Source organism: Lissotriton helveticus, chromosome 11, assembly GCF_964261635.1.
Source record: "Lissotriton helveticus chromosome 11, aLisHel1.1, whole genome shotgun sequence".
Classification (NCBI taxonomy): Eukaryota; Metazoa; Chordata; class Amphibia; order Caudata; family Salamandridae; genus Lissotriton; species Lissotriton helveticus.
Genome location: NC_136072.1, coordinates 491,079,826 through 491,102,940, shown reverse-complemented (window position 1 = coordinate 491,102,940; position 23,115 = coordinate 491,079,826). Strand labels below are relative to the sequence as shown.

At 44.3% G+C, this 23,115-nt stretch overlaps 1 protein-coding gene across 7 annotated transcripts in view; it reads left to right on the top strand.

The window, feature by feature from the left end:
• PIK3CB (phosphatidylinositol-4,5-bisphosphate 3-kinase catalytic subunit beta) overlaps positions 1 to 23,115 on the top strand; it is a 999,444-nt gene that overhangs the window by 731,694 nt on the left and 244,635 nt on the right. For all 7 annotated transcript variants that reach the window (XM_078666107.1, XM_078666113.1, XM_078666108.1 and 4 more), the window contains one exon: positions 6,360 to 6,548. In XM_078666107.1, coding sequence (XP_078522233.1) covers positions 6,360 to 6,548 — 189 coding nt within the window. The remainder of the gene's footprint in view (positions 1 to 6,359; positions 6,549 to 23,115) is intronic.

Genomic DNA, 23,115 nt, shown 5'->3' with positions numbered 1-23,115 from the left:
CAACTCTAGGGGCTATCTTAATTTGAACATCCAGACTGCTCTGCCTCACTTGTTAGTGGTACAGTGACTCCTCTCAGGGCCTGTAGCGGCAACAGGGCAGTTCTGCTCCCACAGTACAGAGAGGTGTCTTTTCAGAGGGTCTCTGCACTTTCCTCGCCTCATTCTTTGCCAGCATGCATCTGTGCCACGCACTGCCTTTCTCTGCCTCTCTGCAGCTCTGGGCCGATGAATGTATTCCGCCCCTCCTCACAGCTTGGGCGGTCGTCGGGGGTCTACTAATGCCGGCGTGGTGATTGTAGTGCAGCTTCCCGGGAGCCCCTTCCCGCCGGCGCCTCCGTGTGTTGGCGGCCTGTAGGCCCAGATGAGGCCGGGGGCTAAATTAGTAGCCGCGCCCGGGATGGGTCGCCGGGTCTTCGCGGTCCGTTTTGTCCGGCCCCCCGTCCCCAAATTGCTCACCAGGGGCGCCGCTTGCTCTCTCTCCAGCTCCGCAGAAGCTATCTCGGCACTCTGGCACCCTCAGGCGATGACAGCCGTAGGATGTCGCACCGGTGTCCTATTTCCGTCTTTGAATACCGGGGAGCCGCGCAGCAGTCGGCCCCAGTTCGGAGCGTGATACGGCCCCCAGGAACGCTTCTGGTCTTCGGCCTGGGTCGTGGAACGGTTCACATGTGCCCCCTGTGTTCCGACTCAATTTACTAGTGCTTTGTCGTCGGTTTGGCACTGTTTGCTCAGGATAATTGAGAGTATGGTTAAAGCGGTGGAGGAGCCGACGGCTTAAGCGGCCATCTTCGCTGCAGGCTAGCTCCGCCCCCCCAACTGATCGCGTGGTTGGAGAAAGGGGTGTGGGCATAGAGGTTGGTGCCAGAGTTACAGATAGGGGAGTCGAGTAGGGTGACGGATCCGCAAGTGATAGTAGAAGAGTTTGCTGCTTATTATAGATCGGTGTACAAGTCTGCAGGAAAATATACAGAGGCCGAAAATGCAGCTATGATACACGACATCCAAATGCCCGTACTGTCGGAAGAGGACAGGAAATACCTGGACTCCCTCCATCACGAACGCGACGAAGTGGCGCAGGCTATTAGAGGGGTCCATTCTGGGAACGCCTCTGGCCCGAACGGAATCCCCATAGAGCTGTATAAACTCAATGCGAATAAGTTAGCACCTTTTACCCGTGCCATGTTTGTTGAGAGCAAGGACAGGGGCCAGCTCCCATACCATCAACGAGTGGCAAATATTATAGCCATTCACAAAGAAGGGAAGCCCAAGACACTAAGCTCTTCCTACCGACCAATCTCGCTATTAAACGCCGAACCCAAGGTGCTGGCAAAACTGCTGGTGACCAGGCTAGCCAAGGTCATCACCACTCTGATCCACCCGGATCAGTCTGGTTTTATGCTGCGCCGCAATACGGCGCAGCATAAAAAATCTTCGGAGGCTGCACCAAAGATACATGAACCGGCGGCCCTGTTATCGTTAGATGCGACCATTGCTTTTGATAGGGACGAGTGGCCCTATTTATTTGCAGTTTTGGGGAAGGTGGGTATTGGCCACGAGTTTATAGGTTGGGTCCGTCTCCTATATACGGATCCCCTTGCCAGAGTAGTGGTGAACAACCACAAATCCGCTGACTTCTCTCTGGGCATGAGCACACGACCGGGGTGCCCTCTGTCCCCGCTAATATTTGCTCTGTCACTTGAGCCGCTGGCGGCTTGGGTCCGTTGGGACCGATCGATTAGAGCGCTGCGTTTGACACCCGAGTGGGAAGACAAGATCTCGCTGTACGCAGATGACATTCTGCTTTATCTCACTACTCCCAGGGAATCTTTGATTAGCTTTCTGGACGTCCTGGCAATATTCGGGGAGTACTCCGGCTTCGCCATTAACTGGGCCAAGTCGGTGCTTTTTGTCCTCAGCGGAGAGCCCCTGGTCGTTCCGGGTTCATGCCCACTAAAAATTGACCCAGTGGAGTTTCGATACCTGGGTATATATGTTACCATGGACCCGAAGTTGAGATACGAGAACAATCTGGGGCCCCCAATGGCTAGGATCCGCAGAAATGTGGCGAGATGGAGATCGTTGTCGCTCTCCCTTCCGGGTAGGGTGGTGCAGTTTAAAATGATGGCTCTTCCCCGCTTCCTCTACGCGCTTCAGAATTCAATGGATCCGGTATCTTCCACATGTTTCAAGGAAATAGAGTCCCTCCAAAGACAGCTTCTCTGGGAGGGCAGGCCCCGTATCGCTTTTTCCAAGCTCACACTTCCCTGGTATGACGGGGGGATTGGTTTGCCGGACCTCCGGAAATACTACTGGGCATCTCAACTAGCGGCGATAAACCACGCTGTCTATGGGTCTCCATTGGATCCCGGTTATGCGATGGATCGCGGTCAGATAACGAGATGGGATATTACAAGAACTCTATATGCTAGGAATGGCCGGTTTCCCCTTGTTGGGCCACCGGCGCACGCGATACAAGTGTGGCATGCAGCCACCCGAAACCTTAAGTGGGACGGGAGACTAATTCTTGCAACCCCCTTGTGGAATTCAGAGAGATTGGGTAGCCTGTGGAAAATAAAGGGATTTAACAAGTGGTACCTCATTGGGATCTCGCAGATTAGGGACGTCTGGGGGAAAGATGAGATCCTTGCATTCGACGTTCTACATAAAAAAATATCATCTGCAGGAGAGTGAGCGTTACCGATACCTTCAGGTCAGGCATGCCCTTCTGGCAAATATACCCAGAGGCACCACGCTCCCAGAGGCCTCCCCTTTGGAGGACTGGGTACTAGATGGACACCTCCCAGAAAAAACTATTTCATTGATATATAAAAAACTAATTAATCATATGGGGAATACATTGGCAGCTATTAGAGAGCAGTGGGGCGCAGATGGCCTAGTATTGGATGATTAGGATTGGAGGGAGGCAGTCTCCTCCCTGAAAGTAGTAGCCGTCCAAATGAGACTCAGGCTGGTCCAATTGAAGATCCATCACAGATCTTACACCACGGGACCTCGGCTGGTGCGGATGGGACTGGCGGATAGTGAGGAGTGTTCGAGGGGGTGCGGGGAGACCGGAACATTTATGCATATATTGTGGCACTGCCCTGAAATACAGGACTATTGGGCCAAAATCCATGATAAGATCCGTGAGGTTATGGGGGTGGAATTGGAGCTAGAGACCAGAAGATGTGTCCTAAATGTATGGGAACCCACGGACCTGAGCTCATATGGGAAGTTGTGGGTGACCCTGGTATGCATGATTGCTAAATGGAACATCGCTCAGCTGTGGGGAGCAAGTCAGGTGCCACAGATTGGGAAGTGGATGGAGGATTTGGACTGGTACGTGTTCAGAGAGCGGTCTGTGTACGTTGCCAGGGGCTACCCCGGGAAATGGGGGAAGGTCTGGGGTGCTTGGAATGGATATAGAGGGGATATCTGTACTCCTCCAGAGGTTAGAGAAGTGGCAGAAGCGTTGGAGTCACTGTGATCCCTAAATGTTATTCTGTGAGAATAATTTTGTAAAACCGGAATGTATATCCGATTAATGTGATAGTATTTGTCGCCTGGTGCATTTTCTTTTGAATATGTTAATAAAAAGAGTTTTTTTTTTTTTTTTAAAAAGCACGGTTGGAACACAAGAAATTTGTGAAATGACAAACCATTTTGTGTGTGGCTTGAAAAACAAATGTAACTTGAAAGGATGTCAAAAACATTGTTTTAAAATGAGTACAGTGATCATAATTGCTAACTGTGGACTAACTACAAGAATGCCTTGATGGCGCATTCACCTCTGCATCTGGTAGGGGCAAAAAGGATGCCCCATCCCTCACCTATGTTATAGATCAACATGTTTCATGCCACAAGTAGCAGTTAAGCTGTCTATGGGCATTTCATGAGGACCAGAAACTATAATCTATGACTTAATGTTCTCGTCCGAGTGAGAGGTGCTGCAAAGTGTTAATAAGTTATATCACACCACCTTGGTAATAACTAGTGTGTTCTTGTGCACCTATGCTTGCGCTCACCATCCACGGGTGGAGCATGCTAGGAGGCGACGAGTGGCCTCTTGTGTCCACGGGACCTCCTATATCTGTGGGGGTGGTCTACCATGATATCTCAGGAGGGTCACCCAGAACGGAGCTTTCTTTTAATATATTGCTCCTTTTTACAGGTAGGATTTCTCACCTGGTTTTATTCCACACCTTTCATCAGTTTTCTCACAATTTTTTGGTGGGGTCTTCCACCTCAGACCCTATGATGATCGTACGCTGTCAATTAAAAGATCTCCAATAAAGCGCCCTCTCTCGGGCCTGCCTGGCATCGCAGTGCCAGCCTGGCGAAGGGTAGTGCCCGATGACGACGCAAGTCACCCTCTGAAGATTGAGGGCAACTTTGCTTACAAGTTCATGCTTATTTGGTTACCCACATTAAGCCAGGAATAATCTCTCCACATTTCGGTAAAGTATACTTATACTGCATTGTGATACTTGGGGAGATTGTATACTAGACCGTCAGTCTCCCTGTCCTCCTTTCTATGCATATGACATATACATCATGAAAAGTATCTCCATGTCACGTCTTTGTGATGGTCCCACTGGTCATGTGACTATTTGTTTGTACTACCTTGACAGCCGGATGCATGGGGGTACAAGAGTCATGGGATATAGGCTGATTCATATTAAGCAAAACTATTTATAACACAAACCCGCTGGTTCTGCTTCATGTTTAAAGGCCTATCTCCATGGCTCCTGTCTCACACTGCGATAGGGTGAATCGCACAATTAGTGTACCCCGCCCCAACCAGATAAGTGCCTACAGCTGGGGAGTGGGTACCAAACAGACCATTGATGAAGTAGGGACGTATCTCTGAGAGGTTCAGATGTCTGACTCACTCTCCTCCACTCTGTTGCTGCTACTGGACGTGAGAAACTGGAGTCAATGGCCATGTTTAGGTAAAAGGATTGCTGAAAATCTGACAAAGGTGATGCCTAGTGCATTATCCCGGCCAGCAAGTTAGGGCAGGACTGGTGTGCCTTGCATCATTAAATGCCTTAGGTTGTATAGAGTTAAATTATGTAGTATTCATACTTTCCATATTGTTCTGAGTTTGACACCTGTCATCAAGTTAACAGTTAACCTTAAATGGAGATTTTGCTACAGTTGATTGAACTTCTCTAATATTATACAATTGATTGCCCAGACTGCTTTCTCTGTGAAAATCCACACATCTGCCACACTCAGGATATTCAGGGCAATATTTCCTTGGTCTGCTTTCTTGAATGTATGCTTCTCCATTTGGGGAATACAACAAAATATTAAGCATTTTTAAAAAAGCATAAAATTACCATCTCCACATTATCTTTATATCTTTAGGCTTCATTGAGATTTATGCAGGGTTTGCCCCAATACCTAGTCATGAATATGCCATAAAATATATATTTTGTATGGGTGCACATCTAGACAAAGGAAGTACATGTGTTGGACAATCCCAGCACTGATTTTTGGAACGAAGATCCTACACAGAGGTGAGCCAATATCCTGGCAGGGAAACATTAGACCTCATAGCCAACAGCACTCTTTTTGATACTACACTAAATAATCACCTTGTCCATACTCTTTCCCTTTTATGTTCTGTATATTTTGCCTCAACCAGGGTGCATGGAATAAGTGTGTGTGTGTGTGTGTGTCTGATCGATCATGATCTAGTCTGGTACATATTTCCTAGTTTTCTCCCGATTCTTCCATGTACTTTTTCTTGTGTCAACTTTGATCTAAAACAGCAGTTCTAGAAATATTTTTTTTAAATAAACTAACACTAGGATATTCTTGTAGTGCTACGCTGAGTTTCTGCCACTTATCCAAGCACTTTGTGAGTTGACTGTAGATTAGTTGAATTCCCACCCCCATTTTGTGATTTCTCATCTAGTAATTGGGAAAAAACAGAGTAGATTTCCTCTAAATTCCTGTATAGTGTTCCTAAATCTTGGTTGAAGTGCGTATGCTTAATTAATGAGTTTGAGGACACACTGAATAAATGAAAAGAATTGTGTTTCAAAACGGTATTTTTCTCTTTCATATTCTCAACCACAAATTGTTAACCGAGTTAGTAAACTAACTGTATTTTTTCATAGAAAGTACCCAGTGCAATTGAACATTGTAAAATTGTCACTGATCAGTTTTCAGTTACTACTTCGCTTGCCTTTTATTACAAAAATAAGTCCTATAGCATGTTAAAGGTGAATGCATTTGTACCCCCCCACCCTAAGTTAGTAATGATATGGAACAATACATTATTGCATAACTAAAGCAAATTAAATATTCTATGTAAAACCTTATCCTTCAAGCACTATTTCTCCTAGGGACGAGTCGGCAAGCAGTTCAAATTTGAGCTGAAAGAAATCATGGAACGGGATCCCCTGTCTCAGCTCTGTGAAAATGAAATGGACCTTATCTGGACCCTCCGCTATGACTGCCGCGAGAGCTTCCCTCAGTCACTTCCCAAACTGCTGTTATCTGTTAAATGGAATAAACTCGAGGATGTTGCCCAGGTATGATTTGCAAGGTACAACATTAATATGTATGGGATACTTTGAAATGTTGTGGGACTATTACGATTATTGTAATTATTTAAAACCCTGCTTTTATAACGAAACATGGGATCAACTATAATGGAGTGCCAGTGGCAGCATTAGGAATGATGTAGACTCATCATGAACGGGGAGGAAATGGACCCGCTATAAAGTGCTACCTGATTCACTTCACAAAACGTGTCTAGAGGGTCTGTGGACCTCGCTAAACATTACCACACTCTTCCTTTTGGCCAACACCAGGCCCAGTAGCTTCAAGGGCGGTCTATGAGGTGGTATACCCCCCTAATCACTTCTTATTCAGATCATGGCCAGCAGTGCAACCAAATCTGCCATATGCACTAACAGTGATATTAAGTCACTGTTGCTACAGACTGGCTAGAGGTGGGTGAGCACACAAATTAATAGGGAGATCAGAGCCACAACCGATATAAGGGTCTAACTTAACTCTCGGAGTCCATGCACGAGCCGACCATCATATATATAATCTAAATCCTGCTACAGACATAATGTAAAAATATGATAAGTCACTTTAAATATTTTATTTTAAAAACGTATTTAACATGCTGAAGCGATTTGTCTTAATGCTTTAGATCAATATTACTATGTTAAGAGACAATTATTAAAAATATTCGTTTTGAAACATTAGCTTAGAAAGGTTCATGGTTTCTCCCACCCTTGACGACAATGCCGCTATTGAACTCTGAGGCAACTCATTTGTCATGTATAGCCTCTATGGGGCCTAGAATCTTATTGTAGATGGAGCAACATCATGGTGTGTTAAATCAAACACGAGGTTTTTGTACAACGCACTTCCTGAACTCTTGCCGTTGAAGGTACACTGTGTGTGATGAAGAAATGGAGGTTCCTTGAAACAAAATATTTGCCTAGTATCACACCATCTATTAAAGCGGAGAAGCTGGGAGTGATCTCAGATTTTCTGGTTTCATATTGTGCAGTTCAGCTGCTAGATGGGTATCTCTCTCGTCTGTTTTTCATCAAAGTTACTGCTTTGTGATTAGTTCTTGGAGTGTGAAGTTAGAACTTAGGACAGACAAAAGCCACATGAAAGCTAATTTTGGCTCCAGTAATGGACCTCGAGATGAGACCGACATCTGGCTCAATCTTTCAGTGTCTCGCCCATCTGTAAGACTGTGTGGGAAGATAGATTAATCTACGAAGATGTGCGATGCGCAGGCATGGCCAAGGGCTCAGACCGGATTGGGCCTCTGCCTTTCACTCACTCCTCTGTATGCCCACCTGCAGGCATCAAGGGGATAGTTATCTGACAGGTGTCAGATGCAGAAGTAATTAAACGCTGACTTTGAAATGGGTCCTAAATATATGTCCTTTACAGGTAAAAGCAGTGCTTGATTTCCCCAACAAGACTGTACAAAGCCTTGTGGGTAATCCATAGCAGCATCTAAGTCCCTGATTAGATTTCATTTTAACTTGATCTTGCAATCTCTAAGAGCATCTGTTTTACCTTATGTTGTATTTCTGTATTTTTTTCTTCGTGCAGCGATGGTCTCTTTATTTGAATTAAGTCACTTCTAGACCTCGATATGGCTTTCAGATGTGGGCGAGTGTTCATGACTGGCCACGAATGAAAGCTTGCGAGATGAGTCATAAGGGAGTGTGAATTTTCACAGCACCTGTCAGTAGGAAAAAAAGGTATTCTAACTTTATGCCCTTGCAATCCGTGTCCCTCTACTGAGCGATGGTCTCGTGTGCCAATTGTAATTGTGTTATTATAAGAAAGTGGGTGAAAGCGCTTCATTGCTGTTATATTTTTGACAGGTCCAAAGGAATTTAAATGCAGTGTTTAAAGTTGGTAAGTTGTGTGTGGGGGAGATGGTGACGTGAGGAAATGAGCAGAAGAAAGAGCAACCAGACAGTTCGAAGGTGAAAATGATGTGTGAGATGAGAAGATGGAGGATTTCTGAAAGGCATGGGGAGAAAAAGACCGTAAATGTCTAACAAAGTGAGAGATGGTGAAAGGAAGTGGTGTGGATGGGAATAGTAGTGATTAAAACAGTTTGAAGACCACCCATCCTTCCATAGATCTTGCAGTGTTTAATTCAGTCTCAAAATCTCAAAACTTAAACATTTTCAATCTAATTATGCAATCAATATTGTGTTTACTCTTCATTATTTCCCCAAATGCTAGCCAGCTGGTATACTTTGTAAGGTCCACGATTCTAGTTTTCTTGCTGTAAGTCACACGCTTAATTCATTAGGCCACGCCTCTTGGAAATAATTACTAGTCAAACTTTTTTGCCAATGTCCCTTTTAGAGACCCCTGACTTTTTTCCACCCATTTAAAGTACTAACACCTGGGATGATGACCACAGTGATCCTATCAATGCACAAGGTTGGAGCTTCGTGCCATTCACCACTCCATACTTTACTTAACATGACCCAACATATGTATTTGTTCACACATGTTCACCCCTAGGTGCATCTTGGTACAGAAATAATAGATATTTATACTCATCCAGCCATACTTGACCGTTTTATTATTTAGCCATCCATGCCTTTCCCACTCCACACAGCCATACTGAAACATATGCATCAAATAGCAATTGTCCTTTCACTGCTGCTGAAGACTGTGCTTTACCTGTAATTGGACAGAGGTGGCTTCGCTGATAGTTCCTGGACGTTGCCTGGTCTGTGTCAGTAGAACTGCTGCTGAAGTGTCAGGGAATGAAGCTTCCACTGCCATTACAATGCTGCATCTATTCTATGGAGGAAGGAGCTTGTACTTCTGCCCATGCTGTATCTGTTCTATGAGGAAAGGAAGCCTGGACTTCTGATGCCTAGATGTACATGTTTTGTGAGGTATGCTTTGATGTGCTTATATGAAGATGAAAAACTAGCCAACTGATGTATATGATGCATCTGTTCTTTGAGAAAGGCAAACTTGTACTCCTAATGTCCGGCTATGCTTCTTTTGTGAGTGAAGCTTACACTGCTGATGTAGCGGCGTACATATTCTGTGACTGAGGGTAGTTTGTTTTAGTAAATTTCAGAGGCAGTTAATCACAACCACTGTTGTGCACCTATCTGTAGGTGCCAACGGTGTATATTGGGCTGTGGGTTCTAACTAGGATTGTGAGCATCCAGTTAGAGTACCAGTCTTCTTTGAAGACCAGCAGAATAGGTTTTCGCATTTCTGAGAAAAACATTGGCCATGGTGGTAATTTTGTTGTGTAAGTAGCCTGGGGGGATGTGTTGGAGCTCTTGGAAGTGGTGGATGGTGTTCCCTGTGGCTGTTGGGTAGGATATTTCTTTTACTATTTTGAAGAATTCCTTAGGTTGGTTGACTGTGGAGTTGATGCGGGCGGTGATGGTTGCTTTCCTGGCTTCCTTTATGTGCAGGTTATAGTTGCTAAGGGCTATCTTGTAGGTGACTCTGTCAGCGGGGTTCTTTGTGATGCGCCATCTTCTCTCCAGTTAGTAGCAGTTGTGCTTGTTGGACATGAGCTCTGGGGTCTCCCAGCTCATTTGTTTTGTGGTTTTGTAGTCTTTAGTAGGTTTCAGGGGAGCGACACTGCGGTGGGAGGAGGATTGACGCTTAGTGATGGTGTGCTGGGCATTGCAGATGGTGTAGTGTACAATGGCGTGGTCCATAGAGGTGAGTTCTGTGGTGTTTAATTCTGTCACTGGTGGTGAAAATGGGATCAAGTGTGCGCCCAGTCTTGCACGTTTGTTCAGTGACCAGTTTGGTGAGGCCATTGTTCTTCAGGTTCTCCAGGAGGGCAATGGAGTTGGCCTTAATGGGGGTCGTCCATGTGGAAATTAGGTGGCCAAGATAGTGGTGGGAGTTGATAGTTTTTTTGGGGGGGGGCGATGAGGTTGGAGATGGTGTTGCAGAAAGTTTGTTGGGGTCCTGGGGGTCTGCTGTAGACAAGTGTGCCCCATGTGGTCTTTGCGTCTGTAGTTGAGGTGTTCAGTGAGAGGTGTGGGGTCATCGTTGGTGATAGTGCATTTAATGGTTTCCTTGAAGATGATTAAATTAATGTGGTTTCTCAGTGCACTTCGTGATCAAATGTTCAAACGTTCAACAAAATATAATTGTGTGCTACTGCATCCGTTACACTATGTCTTGCTGCTTTTTGAAAACAATAGAATGTCAGGTCTGGCGAACCAATACCCGAAGGATGTGTGCACTTTCACACCGAAACTCCAAGCGTTTCTCCTCCACCGTACAAAAACGATAATTCTTATTTGATTAAATAATTCATTTATTTCTTCTTCTGCGATTAAATTATCGCTTTTTCATGAAATCTTCTATTGTATATTAAAATCGCGAATCTTAATTGTGAGATTTTGACCAGCTTCCAGCCAATGCATGGCTACAGTTGATTTTGCATTCGTTAGTCGAATGCTACTTTTATGTTCAGTAATCCTCACTTGAATATTTCGTTCTGTAATACCCACATACGTTTTCCTGCAAGGGCATTTCATGGTGTAAACTACATTCATAGTATTCCTTCACTGCAAGACAGTGTAACGGATGGAGTAGCACACAATTATATTTTGTTGAATGTTTGAACGTTTGATCACGGAGTGAACTGAGAAACCACATTAATTTGATCATTAAAATTGTCTACTCACCTCGAGGTGCACCTAATTGAATGTTGTTGAAGAGATCGCGCAAATCACAACAAACAAAGCAGAAACATTAGTATATACTGCAGAGGCTGCAAGTGAAATATATGATTCGATTCAAGAAGTCAGGTCATTTAGACCACAAGAAAACATGGTGACACAACTTTTGAAACAACTTGAATATGTAAGTAAGAAGGAAATAATTTAAAGATTGCATGCCACGACCCTGATCCACTATCACAAAACTAAACGTATCCCAAGAGGTTTGCGGATAGCGTTAAAACCTGTTATGCAGAAACAACAAAGATTTCATTAAGAAATGGTACCAGATTTTAAATAAGTGCTCCCTGGATCTGATTTTATTAATAGTCGAGGAATTATCAAATATCCTGAAAACTTTGGAAGAAGAGCTATCAATGATTAAAGAGGAACTGAGCAAACACGAGAACTTTCAAGAGACACTAGATGACATAAACCTGAAATTGGAAAGTTATGCTAAAGAAATTCATGATGGAAAAATTAAGAAGTATCGTAGGGATACAATCGATTATAAACTTGAAGTATATACATGGGCAGAAGTTTACAATCAAAGAAAATGGCGACAAAAAAACTAACATTACCTCGTCTCAAGAAAGCATGGTATCAGATTCAGATATTACTCAAAATAGAACACCAATGATCAGTATTGCAAACGCATCAAAACAACCATCCAATTCATTAGCATCAAAATCAACTAAAGTATCTTTTGTCTACAAGCCCGGCAGCAAACAATGCTACCAGTTCAGAAAAATCCGTAGGGGCAAAGGAAACAGACGCAGAAAAGGACAAGAGAACATTGTGGAGCATGACAAAGACAACCTAGTTATCAATATATGGGATGTGAATCTGATAAATGATCAATGTAGACTGTTGAACAAAGGAATATCTTTTGTACCTGTGTACCAGAGTAATATAGCTGTGACTGAAGTTGCTAGTTTTAAGTTTCAGCGAACACTCAGGTTGAGAGATTTCTTTAGAATCATCTCAACACCCATGGATATTCAAGAAGAACCAGAATATAAAAAGTTCAAAGCAAAAAGTTTGTTTTGTTCCCCAATTTCTCATAAACCATTCACGCTTTTGAATGTCTAGTTAAACTAGAAGTAAACAAAATCAAATTCACTAACACCACTAATCAAAACTTTTCCAATAAGGAATGGAACGCTTTACAAAGTTTAGTTGAAGATCATCGCATAACAATCCAAAAAACAGATAAGGGAGGAGCGTTAGTGGTCATGAACTCTTGAGTTTTATGAGACTAGTGTGGAAGCACATGTACATGATAAAAATGTGTATTTGCAACTAGATAAGGATCCAACGATCCATTTTCAAAAGACTTTAAGACTTATTTTGGTTAAAGCCCTCAACATGAAATAGATCACTGAGAAAAAATATCAGTTTTAGACGGTGAATACCCTCACCGTCCACAATTTTACATGTTACTGAAGGTACATAAAAAACCTTAAAACACCACCATTTAGACCGATAGTATCTGCCTGCGGATCAATATCAGAACCACTAGGTCAATATTTGGATTATTTTTTTCAACCAATGGTACAAAAAGGGGACACTTGCATTAAGAACACTACATAATTTTTGAACACCTTGAGATCCATACCACAACAAGACATGACAACATGGTGGTTGTGGACAGTGGATGTTCCCGACCTATATACTTCCATCCCACACAATGAAGGACTGGAAGCGATTGAATGGTTTCTCTTAAACAATGATGGTGAAGGAGCTAAGAAAATCTTTTTATTGGATTTAATGCATTTTGCAATATACCATAGTTATTTTCAGTGGCATGAAGTATTCTACTCCCAATGTAATGGAACACCAATGGGTTTTTCTGGAGCCCCTTCATATGCGAATATGTTAATGTCGAAATTTGAGAACGATTACATTTTGAAAGATCCTACATGGAGTGAGAATATAGTCATTTTTAGGCCAACAATAGATGACATTTTCATCATTTGGAAGGGAAATTTGAGATCATTACTAGAAAACAGACAGACTAAACAGATGTCATGAGCAGATCATATTCACGTACCAGATTTTAAAAAATACAATTGCATTTTTAGACGTTTTGGTACAGATTGATGAAAATTAGATTAAGACCAATGTACACACCAAAATAACCGATCGCAATAATTGTTTGCATTATAAATGTTTTCATCAGGAATCATTAAAAAGACATCGTCCTTTTTCACAATTCATCAGACTAAAGAGAATAACTAGTAATCCTCAAAAAGATGAAAAACTATAAAAAAAAAAATACGCTACAAGGTATTTGAAAAGAGGATACCATAAGACTGAGGAATCCATGAACCGAGTTAACATCATTGACAGACCTTGTTGACACTGAATGAATTAAAGAAAGACACCAACTGTATGTGTTTTAAATACTCCACTCAGGCTATGAAAATAAAAAAAATCATCAAAAAACACTGGATGATGATACAAACAGAACCTGATTAACGGTGAATATCTGAAAAGAAAGTTGTTTTTCCTTTTCAACGATCAAGCAATTTAAGAGTTATTATCCAACAAAAAACTAGATAAGGAAAAGAAAACCTTTAACGGCATGCAAAAATGTGAAAATTGCAAACATTGCATTGTCATCGTAGGAAATCAATTTACACATCCATCACAAGGCATGAAGATTGCACTTCAACATTCTAGTACATGTGTTACTATGAATGTAGTTTACACCATAAAATGCCGTTGCAGGAAAACTTATGAGGGTATTACAGAACTAAAAATTAAAGTGAGGATTACTGAACCTAAAAGTAACATTCGACTAAAGAATGCGAAATCAGCTGTATTCATGCATTGGCTGGAAGCTGGTCGACCACAAAAATTTAATTCACTATTTCATCTCAACACCTTTATGTTTATCTCCTCATTCTCTAGTTCAGGGGTCATCACTTGTTATGATGTTCCTAACATTAAATCTTAGTTTGAAAACAAATTAATATTTGTATCTGGTAGTTCTTATTTTTTGTAACAATTCCATGCATCTTTTTGTTTAGATGTAAGCTCACTACTGCAATGTGGTTCAATGTGCTGTAAAGAGATACAAAAATAAGTACGCCAATGGCTTCTCAATAAAAGCATATGTCCTCAATATCTTGGCCTTCTGAACTTGCCGAAGATGTACCACAGAGGCAGGTTTGTTCTCTACAATGACAAGCCTAGTTTGTGGATGCTGTGGCTTTGTTTTTAGGCAACATCCCTTTGTCAAGGTTTGAACAAATGTTGACTCCTGCAGAACCAAGGCTTTTCAAGAAGTTGATCCAGAGGTGCTTGAGTCCCTTAAGCATTACAATGGAGACAGGAGACAGCCAGTACAAACATGAGGACACTGAAATACTCCTGTGGCTTGAGTTAACATGGAATGGAGTATCTCATGTCACTGACTGATGGTTTCTGAACAAAAGAAGCAGTTGACTGAAGCAGGCATACCCAAAGCCTCTTAAAGTTGATATACAATCCAATATGGTTGCCATGAATGGTGTAAGTGCCATCAGCATCAAACCTTAAAAGGTTTGTTTTATTTTCTGTAGCCTCACACTTAAGGCGTATTCTGCAACAAACAAAATGATGGAAAGAATGCTTGAATAATCTGTCGCTGATCATCGTTGAAGGCCACATTCCAGACCTTTATGTTACGCTCACTAAGCAAGGACCTACAAAAGCAATTTGCTTTCCTCAGTTCAATGCCCTTATTGTGGTGCGTATGCTCAGATCTATATCCTGTGCTTGTCTACCTTAGTACACAAGCTGTATCTCACTAATAAGTCCTAACCAGGCTGAAACCGGTCTGGCATTGTTTGTATTCCCATTTGTGGTAATGGGAACTTGCCTTGAAGTACAGGGTGGACTGTTTCTCTTGGTGAAGGACCAACACTAATTTGCATATGGCTGGTTCTTTCTCAGGTGGCTTGGCAGGCAAAAAACAAAATGGACTGTGATTTCCACCCTGGTAATTTGCAGTGGCTAAGATTTAAGCATTCCACCTATCATTTTGTTTGCCTTAAGAAGCTGGCTACTGGGATCATTGACTGCATTGGGGTACAGCTTGGAGTTGCAATAAACCCTAGCTTAATTGAGTGCAGGATACCTTTACTTCACCACTTCAAATCTGACATCCTTTATTTTGTGACGAACTGTGTTTGTTTCTTCTGAAAGTTCCACATGCTCCTCCAGTGTCAAGTTTTTGCTCTGGTTGAGCTTGAGGAAATTGAACAGAGCCACCCCATCATGCATAGGTATTTGAGGATTTCACCGTTTCCTCTGCTTATGTCACCATTCTGTCTTCCCAGATCATTATTATAAATAAAACCCATCTGAAGTAGACTATACTCCAACGACAGGCTGTGCACCACATAATGCAGTAGGCTTGCTGTGCAGAACAGTTTGGCCTGCCAATATTCCTGTAATCAGTGAGAAATACCAAAGAACTGAAGTTGCCATAAAAAGGTGAATCCATATTTCTAGATGTTCTCCTTATGTTGCTGCAGGCAGGGAGCTAGAGGTCCACATTCTATTTATGGGCACTCAATTGTCATGATGGACATTTTCAATTTATGGTATTTGTCCTTTATGCTCTGCCTTTTCGGCCATTGTATGCCTTCTCTGTATGTGCCCTCATTAATCACTCTGTGATGTATTTTGTTACCCTTCTTAGTCTGTGCCCATTCTCCCACTGTGAGCTCTGTTTTCTTTCCTAGTCTGTGTACATTTTCAAAGTCTGTGCCTTTCCTCTGTTTGTGCTCACTTACCCAAAATATACCCTATATTTGTCTGCATTCCTTCCTACATCGCTGTAATTTATTCATGTGATCGACCCCAGACCCTTTGCCTGTAGATTAGATATTTCTGACTATTTCCTTTTTCCCACCTGAGTAGGTTTTAGGTGGCTTTGGTGCAAGTTCCAGAAAGGAGATCTGTGAGAATGATGGAAGCATTTCACTGCATTATTGAAAGACCAACTTTGCGATGGTCTGCTACCATCATACTTCCTCCTGAGCACTGTGACTTTCCATTACTCATTACTCATGTATTGAAAAAAACACACAGCCTGGCAAGTTTTGTTGGTTGTTGCTCAATTAACCCGCTCCCATCACCCATAAGGCTGTGTCAGACCTAACATTACTAAAGATGCTTAGGGACTTAGTCTTAAGAGAAACCAATCTGTCTTTAACAGTAAAGCATATGAAAAGGTGTATTAATGCTAAATTAAAATTCAAACATGCTGTTTAGAATGCACCATTTCTGGTCTCTTGTAGTGAGTCTGCTCTGTAATGTCCAAAAGGAGCAAAGGATTGACAGAATGCTGATGAATGCAAACATTCACTCCCAGTAACAAAGATCTGGGCGGCTGACTCTGGAACACGGGGGCTCACGGTTCCATCGCCGGTGGCAGGTTAGACCAGTACTTTGTGACTCTGGTCAATAGCTCGCTTAATCTTCCCGACTGCCTCCAGCGCCGGGACACCTCGCCTGAGGTAGCTGCGCGCATTACAAATGCTGGTATTATTATTATTCAGTCCATCATTTTTTTGTTTTTTCGCTCACCACTACAGGTTGTACCCTGCCGGATGCAAATCAGTTTTGACCCTGCTCCTCATGGGAACAGTCCAGCTCTATGGGCCAAGCCAGCTCCTCCCTGGACTGGAAACCAGCATCCTGGTACTGGTTTTGGGGTAGCATCCTCGTCAGCCAGGCTAGCTTGGATCCAGTGGTGCAGTGACCACCAGACCCACCTTTGGACATACCCTTCCCACTAAGGGTGACCAATTCAAAAAGAACAAATGATGGCGAGAATGCTGAACAATGCAGACATTCACCCCCAGTTGCAAAGATCTGGGTTTAATCCATTGTTTTTTTTGCTCACCACGCCACCGTAGTTTGTACCCAGCCATATGCAGTTAAGTCTTGACCATGCTCATTATGGGAACAGTCCAGCCCGAAACTGGTGGCTACAAATTAGGTTCGTATACTCAAATTGATGCATGGGAGCAGTGCAATTGCATCAACTAGAATTTATTATGAACAATCGAATTCAGAAAAGCTCCAACTTTGCTATACATTTTTAAAAAAAATTGTTTGTGACTAAAATATGTAATCATTTCTGTATTTGTTGATTGCTTATTTCCATGTTTTTGTGTATTGTTTTGCAATTCAAATAATCGAAATTGTTTAGGAAAGCGTTCCCAGCTTCGAGAATGACTCCATGGGGTTTGCTGAATTCCAGTAATGATTAAGTGGGGGTCGGTCCACAGAAGTGAAAATGTTAAGAACCACAGAACTAGAGCATCACACATAATTTGAGCAGGCACTCTACTTATAAATTTAAATCAAATGATTGCTGAAACCTGTGGGTGAAAAGGGATGTTTGGATGAGGAATATTGCATGCCTTAAAGCCTTTCATTACTGATGTATGTCATCCTTATTGCATGATTGAGAATAGATAATATAGATCAACATTTTTCATCTTCCACAGCAGTGAAAATAGATGATTTAATGTATTCTTGTTTACATACTTTAACAAACCTAATACCGCTTAGTGTGCAGAACTCGCTTCATGTTCATAACATGCTTTTTGATAAAATATCTATTCATCACCTGATAAAGTGAGTTTGCTTTGTTATACAGTTGATGGTTTGCTGATGTGTTATGTCTGGGCTCTGCACTCCCTTTTCCTGACTAAATGTTTGCTTTAAATGCAGATAACTAGATTTGTTGCTGTTCCTACTGGTTGTGCCTGTCAAAGACATCCAAAACAGAGAGCGCTCAATTCTCCGCAGCAGTTACGCATTTGCTGGTCTGACAACCTCATACAGCCCTTAGACCTTTAAGATCTTTAGCATGAAAAAGCCATACCCTTCTCTGCTAAGGAACTGCACCTGTTGCTCTTCAGGGAAAGTTAGCCCTGGATGCTCCTGGGCTCAGCCTTGGAGTGCCCAGGGCTAAACATCAGTTAGGGGCTGGAGCTATGATGCTCCATTTTTTCTCAATTTGCCACATGTTGATGTGGGGTTCATTAAGTCTCACTGTCCCACCCAACCCCATCCTGTAACTTGTCAGACAAGGGTGGGCTTGAAGCAGGAGAGCCTGCAGAGAAGAAGAGAATGAGCCTCTGCAGTGCATGAGCATGACTTCAGCTAACACATGTCACAAAGGCATGTACAGCACAGGCAACAGTGATCAGTTTTCCTTGCTGAAGTGTTCCATGTGTGAGCCTCCTGCAGAGTGTGTATTCTTGCAAGTTTGTATGCAGACCCTTTGTTTAAATGTCTTGGTCTGGTAGAGTTAAAGATAGAGTAGACAGATTTCACTTATGACGCCATAGTAAATAGAGTGGCAGCTCCACGGTATTCCTATTAGGATAATGATGACTATGGATCGGCATGGGCTTTTGAAATGTCTGCAGAAAACGTTTAATCTGATAGACATCTGGCCGCAGATTCCTTACCTTTGAATTTCCCAGGCATCAGACTAGATCTGAAAGACTTTTTTTCAAGCAATACCATTGTGTGCCATTAGGTGGCATCAGTTAGCTCCACGTGACTTCATCAGCATCATCTCCGCCATTGTGACGTATGCATCACCTATATTGGCATCACTCCAACACACTGACGTCAGTCCTTTTCTTTCTGCTCCAGCCAGCTCAGATCGTGAAGAAAGCTACCATCTGTCGCTTTTTGACAGACTTTTTTTGATTTTTTTTGGGTGTTATTTCACCATATTCAAGAAGACTTCTTGATTCAAACTATGTGACTGACGGATCCACACTTGGTGTGTCTTTGTTGTCTGCAGTGCGACTAAGACTCCAGGTTGTGCTCCGACTGCCGAGCCTAGGCTCCGAAAGCTTTGAGTGGTCCCTAAAGGTGCTTGCAGCCGGCGCTTGCCACCACATCGTTTGCCCCGGAGGTCCAAGTACAGCTCAGGGAGCCCCAAGTCTTTGTCCTCCCACTCAAAGTCTTTGAGTCAGTCAGGTAAGGAGCATACCTGCTAACGCAATAGAGAAGCTTCTGCTTTCTAGGCCTCATTACTCTGAACCTACTCCTGGATCGGCTCCATGCTTCCCAGCTTCTTCGGGAGCTGGAGCAACAACCTGCCCAGCTCAAGAAGTTTAATGATGCCATGTGCCTCTTATTTGGGTGACGTGACCCTACCAGCGGCCTTTGGATCCCGTAAGCTCAGAGGGGCCTCAATCTGGTTCTGCACCGGTGGCTCCGGTCTCAGCGCTTATGCCCCCCCATGTATCTGGACCAATGCTGGTCATACCCTTGCGACTTTCCCTGGTGCAGGACCCGACGCCGAGAATCCAGGCGCTGCACGTGCCCACCAGTGGTGCCAGCTCCATTTCTGTCCCAGATGAGCCGCATTGGCGCCTACTGGCGCTGATAGAACGCTTAGTTTCTGGATTATTTACTCAGCCCTATTCTCAAGGGCTAGACATGGAGCAGGGTTGGGAGGTGTCGCTGGACTCTTTACAAAACCAGCCTCACCAAGACATGGAATGGTGCAAGGAACTGGGTGAAGCCAGCGGACTGGATACCTGTACAGGTTCTGGCCTGCTTTCTCTCCCTACTGTGGCTACAGAGGAGGGAGAATCCTACTCAATAGTGGTGCGAAGGGCAGCTGAGATCCTGGGCCTTGAGCTCCCTTCTCTGGCAGTCAAGACTCACATCTTGACAGTGGTACTACAGCCTGGTGTTTCATTATTGGAACCTGTGCTGTCTCTTAACAAGGCCTTAACTGAAGTCCTATTGGCCACCTGGTGCAAGCCCAGCACATGAGCTCCTGTGAATAGGAGAATTGCCCGCCACCATCGCCCGGACCTGGGTGACCAGTCTTTGCTCATCAACCACCCTACCCCCAAGAGCTAGGTGGTCCAGGCCTCTACCTCCCAAGGCGCGTTTCCTTCTACACTCACCAGATAGGGAATCCAAGAGGCTGGATAGTTAGGGTAAGAAAATGTTTTCTTCCTCCAGCCTTGCATTGCGGTCAGTGAACACTGCATGCTCATTGGGCCGTTATTCCCACACTTTATGGGAAATGGTTGCACAAGTGCTGCCGCAGGTTCCAGAGGAGGCCCTGGCCATCCTCTCCCAAGCAGTGTCAGACGGGAGAGGTGCTGCAAAGTTTTCTATCCATTGTGGGCTTAACACGACTGACTCACTGGGCAAAGCAATTTCTACTACAGTGGCTTTTATATGCCATATCTGGTTAAGGACTTTTGGCTTTTTGGGGGATGTCCTAGCCTCTCTCATGGACATGCTCTTTGATGGCACCTCTCTCTGCGGAGATGAGGCAGATGTGGCCCTGGAGCACTTTAAGGACGTCATGGCCTGTTCCGGCCCCATGGGTCGGAGGGCAAGAGGGCGGGTCAATCCCCCACCCCCGCCTGCACCCTCAGCCTCCAAACCTTTCTAGTTAGGCCCTTCAAGATCATAGGCGACCAGCTGGTGGCTGGATCAGCCATCACTGGCAGAACATCACATTGGACAGGTGGGTTCTTCATGTAGTCTAAAGGGGCTACTACCTCCCTTTTGAGACTACCCCTCCCTCCATGCCTCCAACTTATGACCCGCTGATGGAGGATCACCTAGCTTTGCTTAAGGAGGAAGTCATGACTCTCTTGGCCAAGGGAGCCATAGAGAGGGTTCCGGCGCCAGAAGTAGGCTGTGATTGCTATAAATGCTACTTTCTGGTGCCAAAAATAGAAAAGGGTATGCGCCCTATTCTAGATCTGCTAGCTTTCAACTACTTTCTCAGAAAGGCAAAGTTCAAGATGCTCACTCTAGCTCAGGTCTTGCCTGCCCTAGACCAGGGATACTGGCTGGTAGTGTTGAACTTGCAGGACTCCTATTTTCATATTTACGTCCTGGATAGCCATCGCCGCTACCTGCGGTTTACGGTAGGCCATGAGCACTTTACGCTCACCGTGCTCCGCTTTGGCCTTACCAGCACCCCTCGGGGTTCACCAAGGTGATGGCAGTGGTTGCGGCTCATCTGTGTAGATCAGGGGTGCCAGTCTTCCCCTATCTTGATGACTAGCTGTTGAAGGCGAGTTCATGTCCCACCTCCAGACTGCAGCAAACCTTCTGCACTTGATGGGGGTTCTCTATCAACATCCTGAAGTCACACCTCACTTCATCTCAGACGCTCCTTTTCATCTGAGCTGTTCTGGACACAGTGCAGTTTTGGCCTATCCTCCTGAATGGCAAGTCCAGGATATTCAGGCTATGACACCGATGTTTCAGCCTCTATCGTGGATTTTGGTCGAAATGACTGAGGCTGCTGGCCCTCAAGGCCTTTTGCATCCTGCTAGTGACACATGACACATGCCACATGTCATATGCGGGCTCTGCAATGGGATTTGAATTTCCAGTGGACTCCGCATCAGTGAAATCTCTCTGACATGGTCCAGATGTCAGAGAGAACTGCACAGGACATGCAGGGGTGGCTAACAAACTGCAATTGGGTTAGAGGCAGACACCTCTTTCTTCAACCAGACCACACAGTAGTGACAGATGTGTCACTCCTGGGATGGGATGGCAATCTGGGAGAAGTGGAGATCAGAGGACTCTGGTCTCCTGTGGAATTTGAACTCCACATTAACTTGCTGAACCCCGAGTGATTCGCTTGATATTGAAACTCTTTCTTCCATCAGTCAATGGGAAGCTGGTTCAAGTGTTTACTAACACCACCGCCATGTGGTACTGCTACAAACAGGGCAGGGTGGGGTCGTGGACCCTTTGTTAAGCGGCCCTGTGTCTCTGGACATGACTGGAACAGCAGAGCATTTCCATTGTGCTTCAACACCTGGCAGTTTTTTTTAACGCCATAGTGGTCAAACTCCGCCATCAATGCCTAGCGGTTCACGAATGGTGTCTCCATCCAGAGGTGTTACAAGGTCTCTTTGAGCAGTCGGGAGAGCCTTGGTTAGATCTGTTCGCCTCCACCGAGAACATGTAATATCAGCAGTTTTATGCACTGGAGTTTCCAAGGCGGCACTCGATCTCCAATGCTTTTGGTCTTGAGTGGAGCTCAGGCCTCCTGTATGCCTTTCCGCCAGCATCCTCCTGTCCAGAGTGCTCAAAATGATCAGGAGCAACTGGGCCCAAGTCATTCTTGTGGCTCCAGACTGGGCATGGAGAGTCTGGTATCCCAAGCTTTTCCAACTGAGTATCGATCCTCCGATCAGGCTGCCCTTTCAAGAGGATCTTCTGTGGCAGCAGGAGGGAAGGGTCCTCTACCCTAACCTGTCAACTCTATGCCTTCTTGCGCGTGGAGATTGAGTGGGGGCAGTTCACAATATTCGACCTTCATCACGAAGTCTGTAATTTTAATTTATTAGCCAGGCGTCCCTCTACCAAGACCGCGTATGCCTGCCCATGGCACAAATTTGTAAAATATTATGTTCGAGGCATGTGGGCTGCTAAATTCATATCTTTTGCATAGATCGCCGCCTAGTGTTGGGTCCGGATGATCGCACATTGTTGTCCTGGAAGAGTCTTCGAAGTATCCTGAGATAGGTGGCTCCTCCCCTGGACTACATTGCGCATGGGCATCGGCTCCATCCCCAGATTGTTTTTTTCCGCCATTGGGTTCGGATGCGGTCTCGACGTCTCTGTCGGAACCGAGAAAACTTACTTCTTTAAGGCCAAAAGGCCTTTGTTACCTACGTCGGTATTGTTTGCGTACGGTCTCGAGTTTCTCCCGTCTCTTTGAGGCGGAATCTGCGGAGTCGAGTTACTCTTCGGACATCGAGGCCTTCTCATCGCAGCAAGACCACGAATTTTTCAACATGGACCGGAGCCCGTTTAAATACTGTCCCGTCTGTGGGTCCAAATA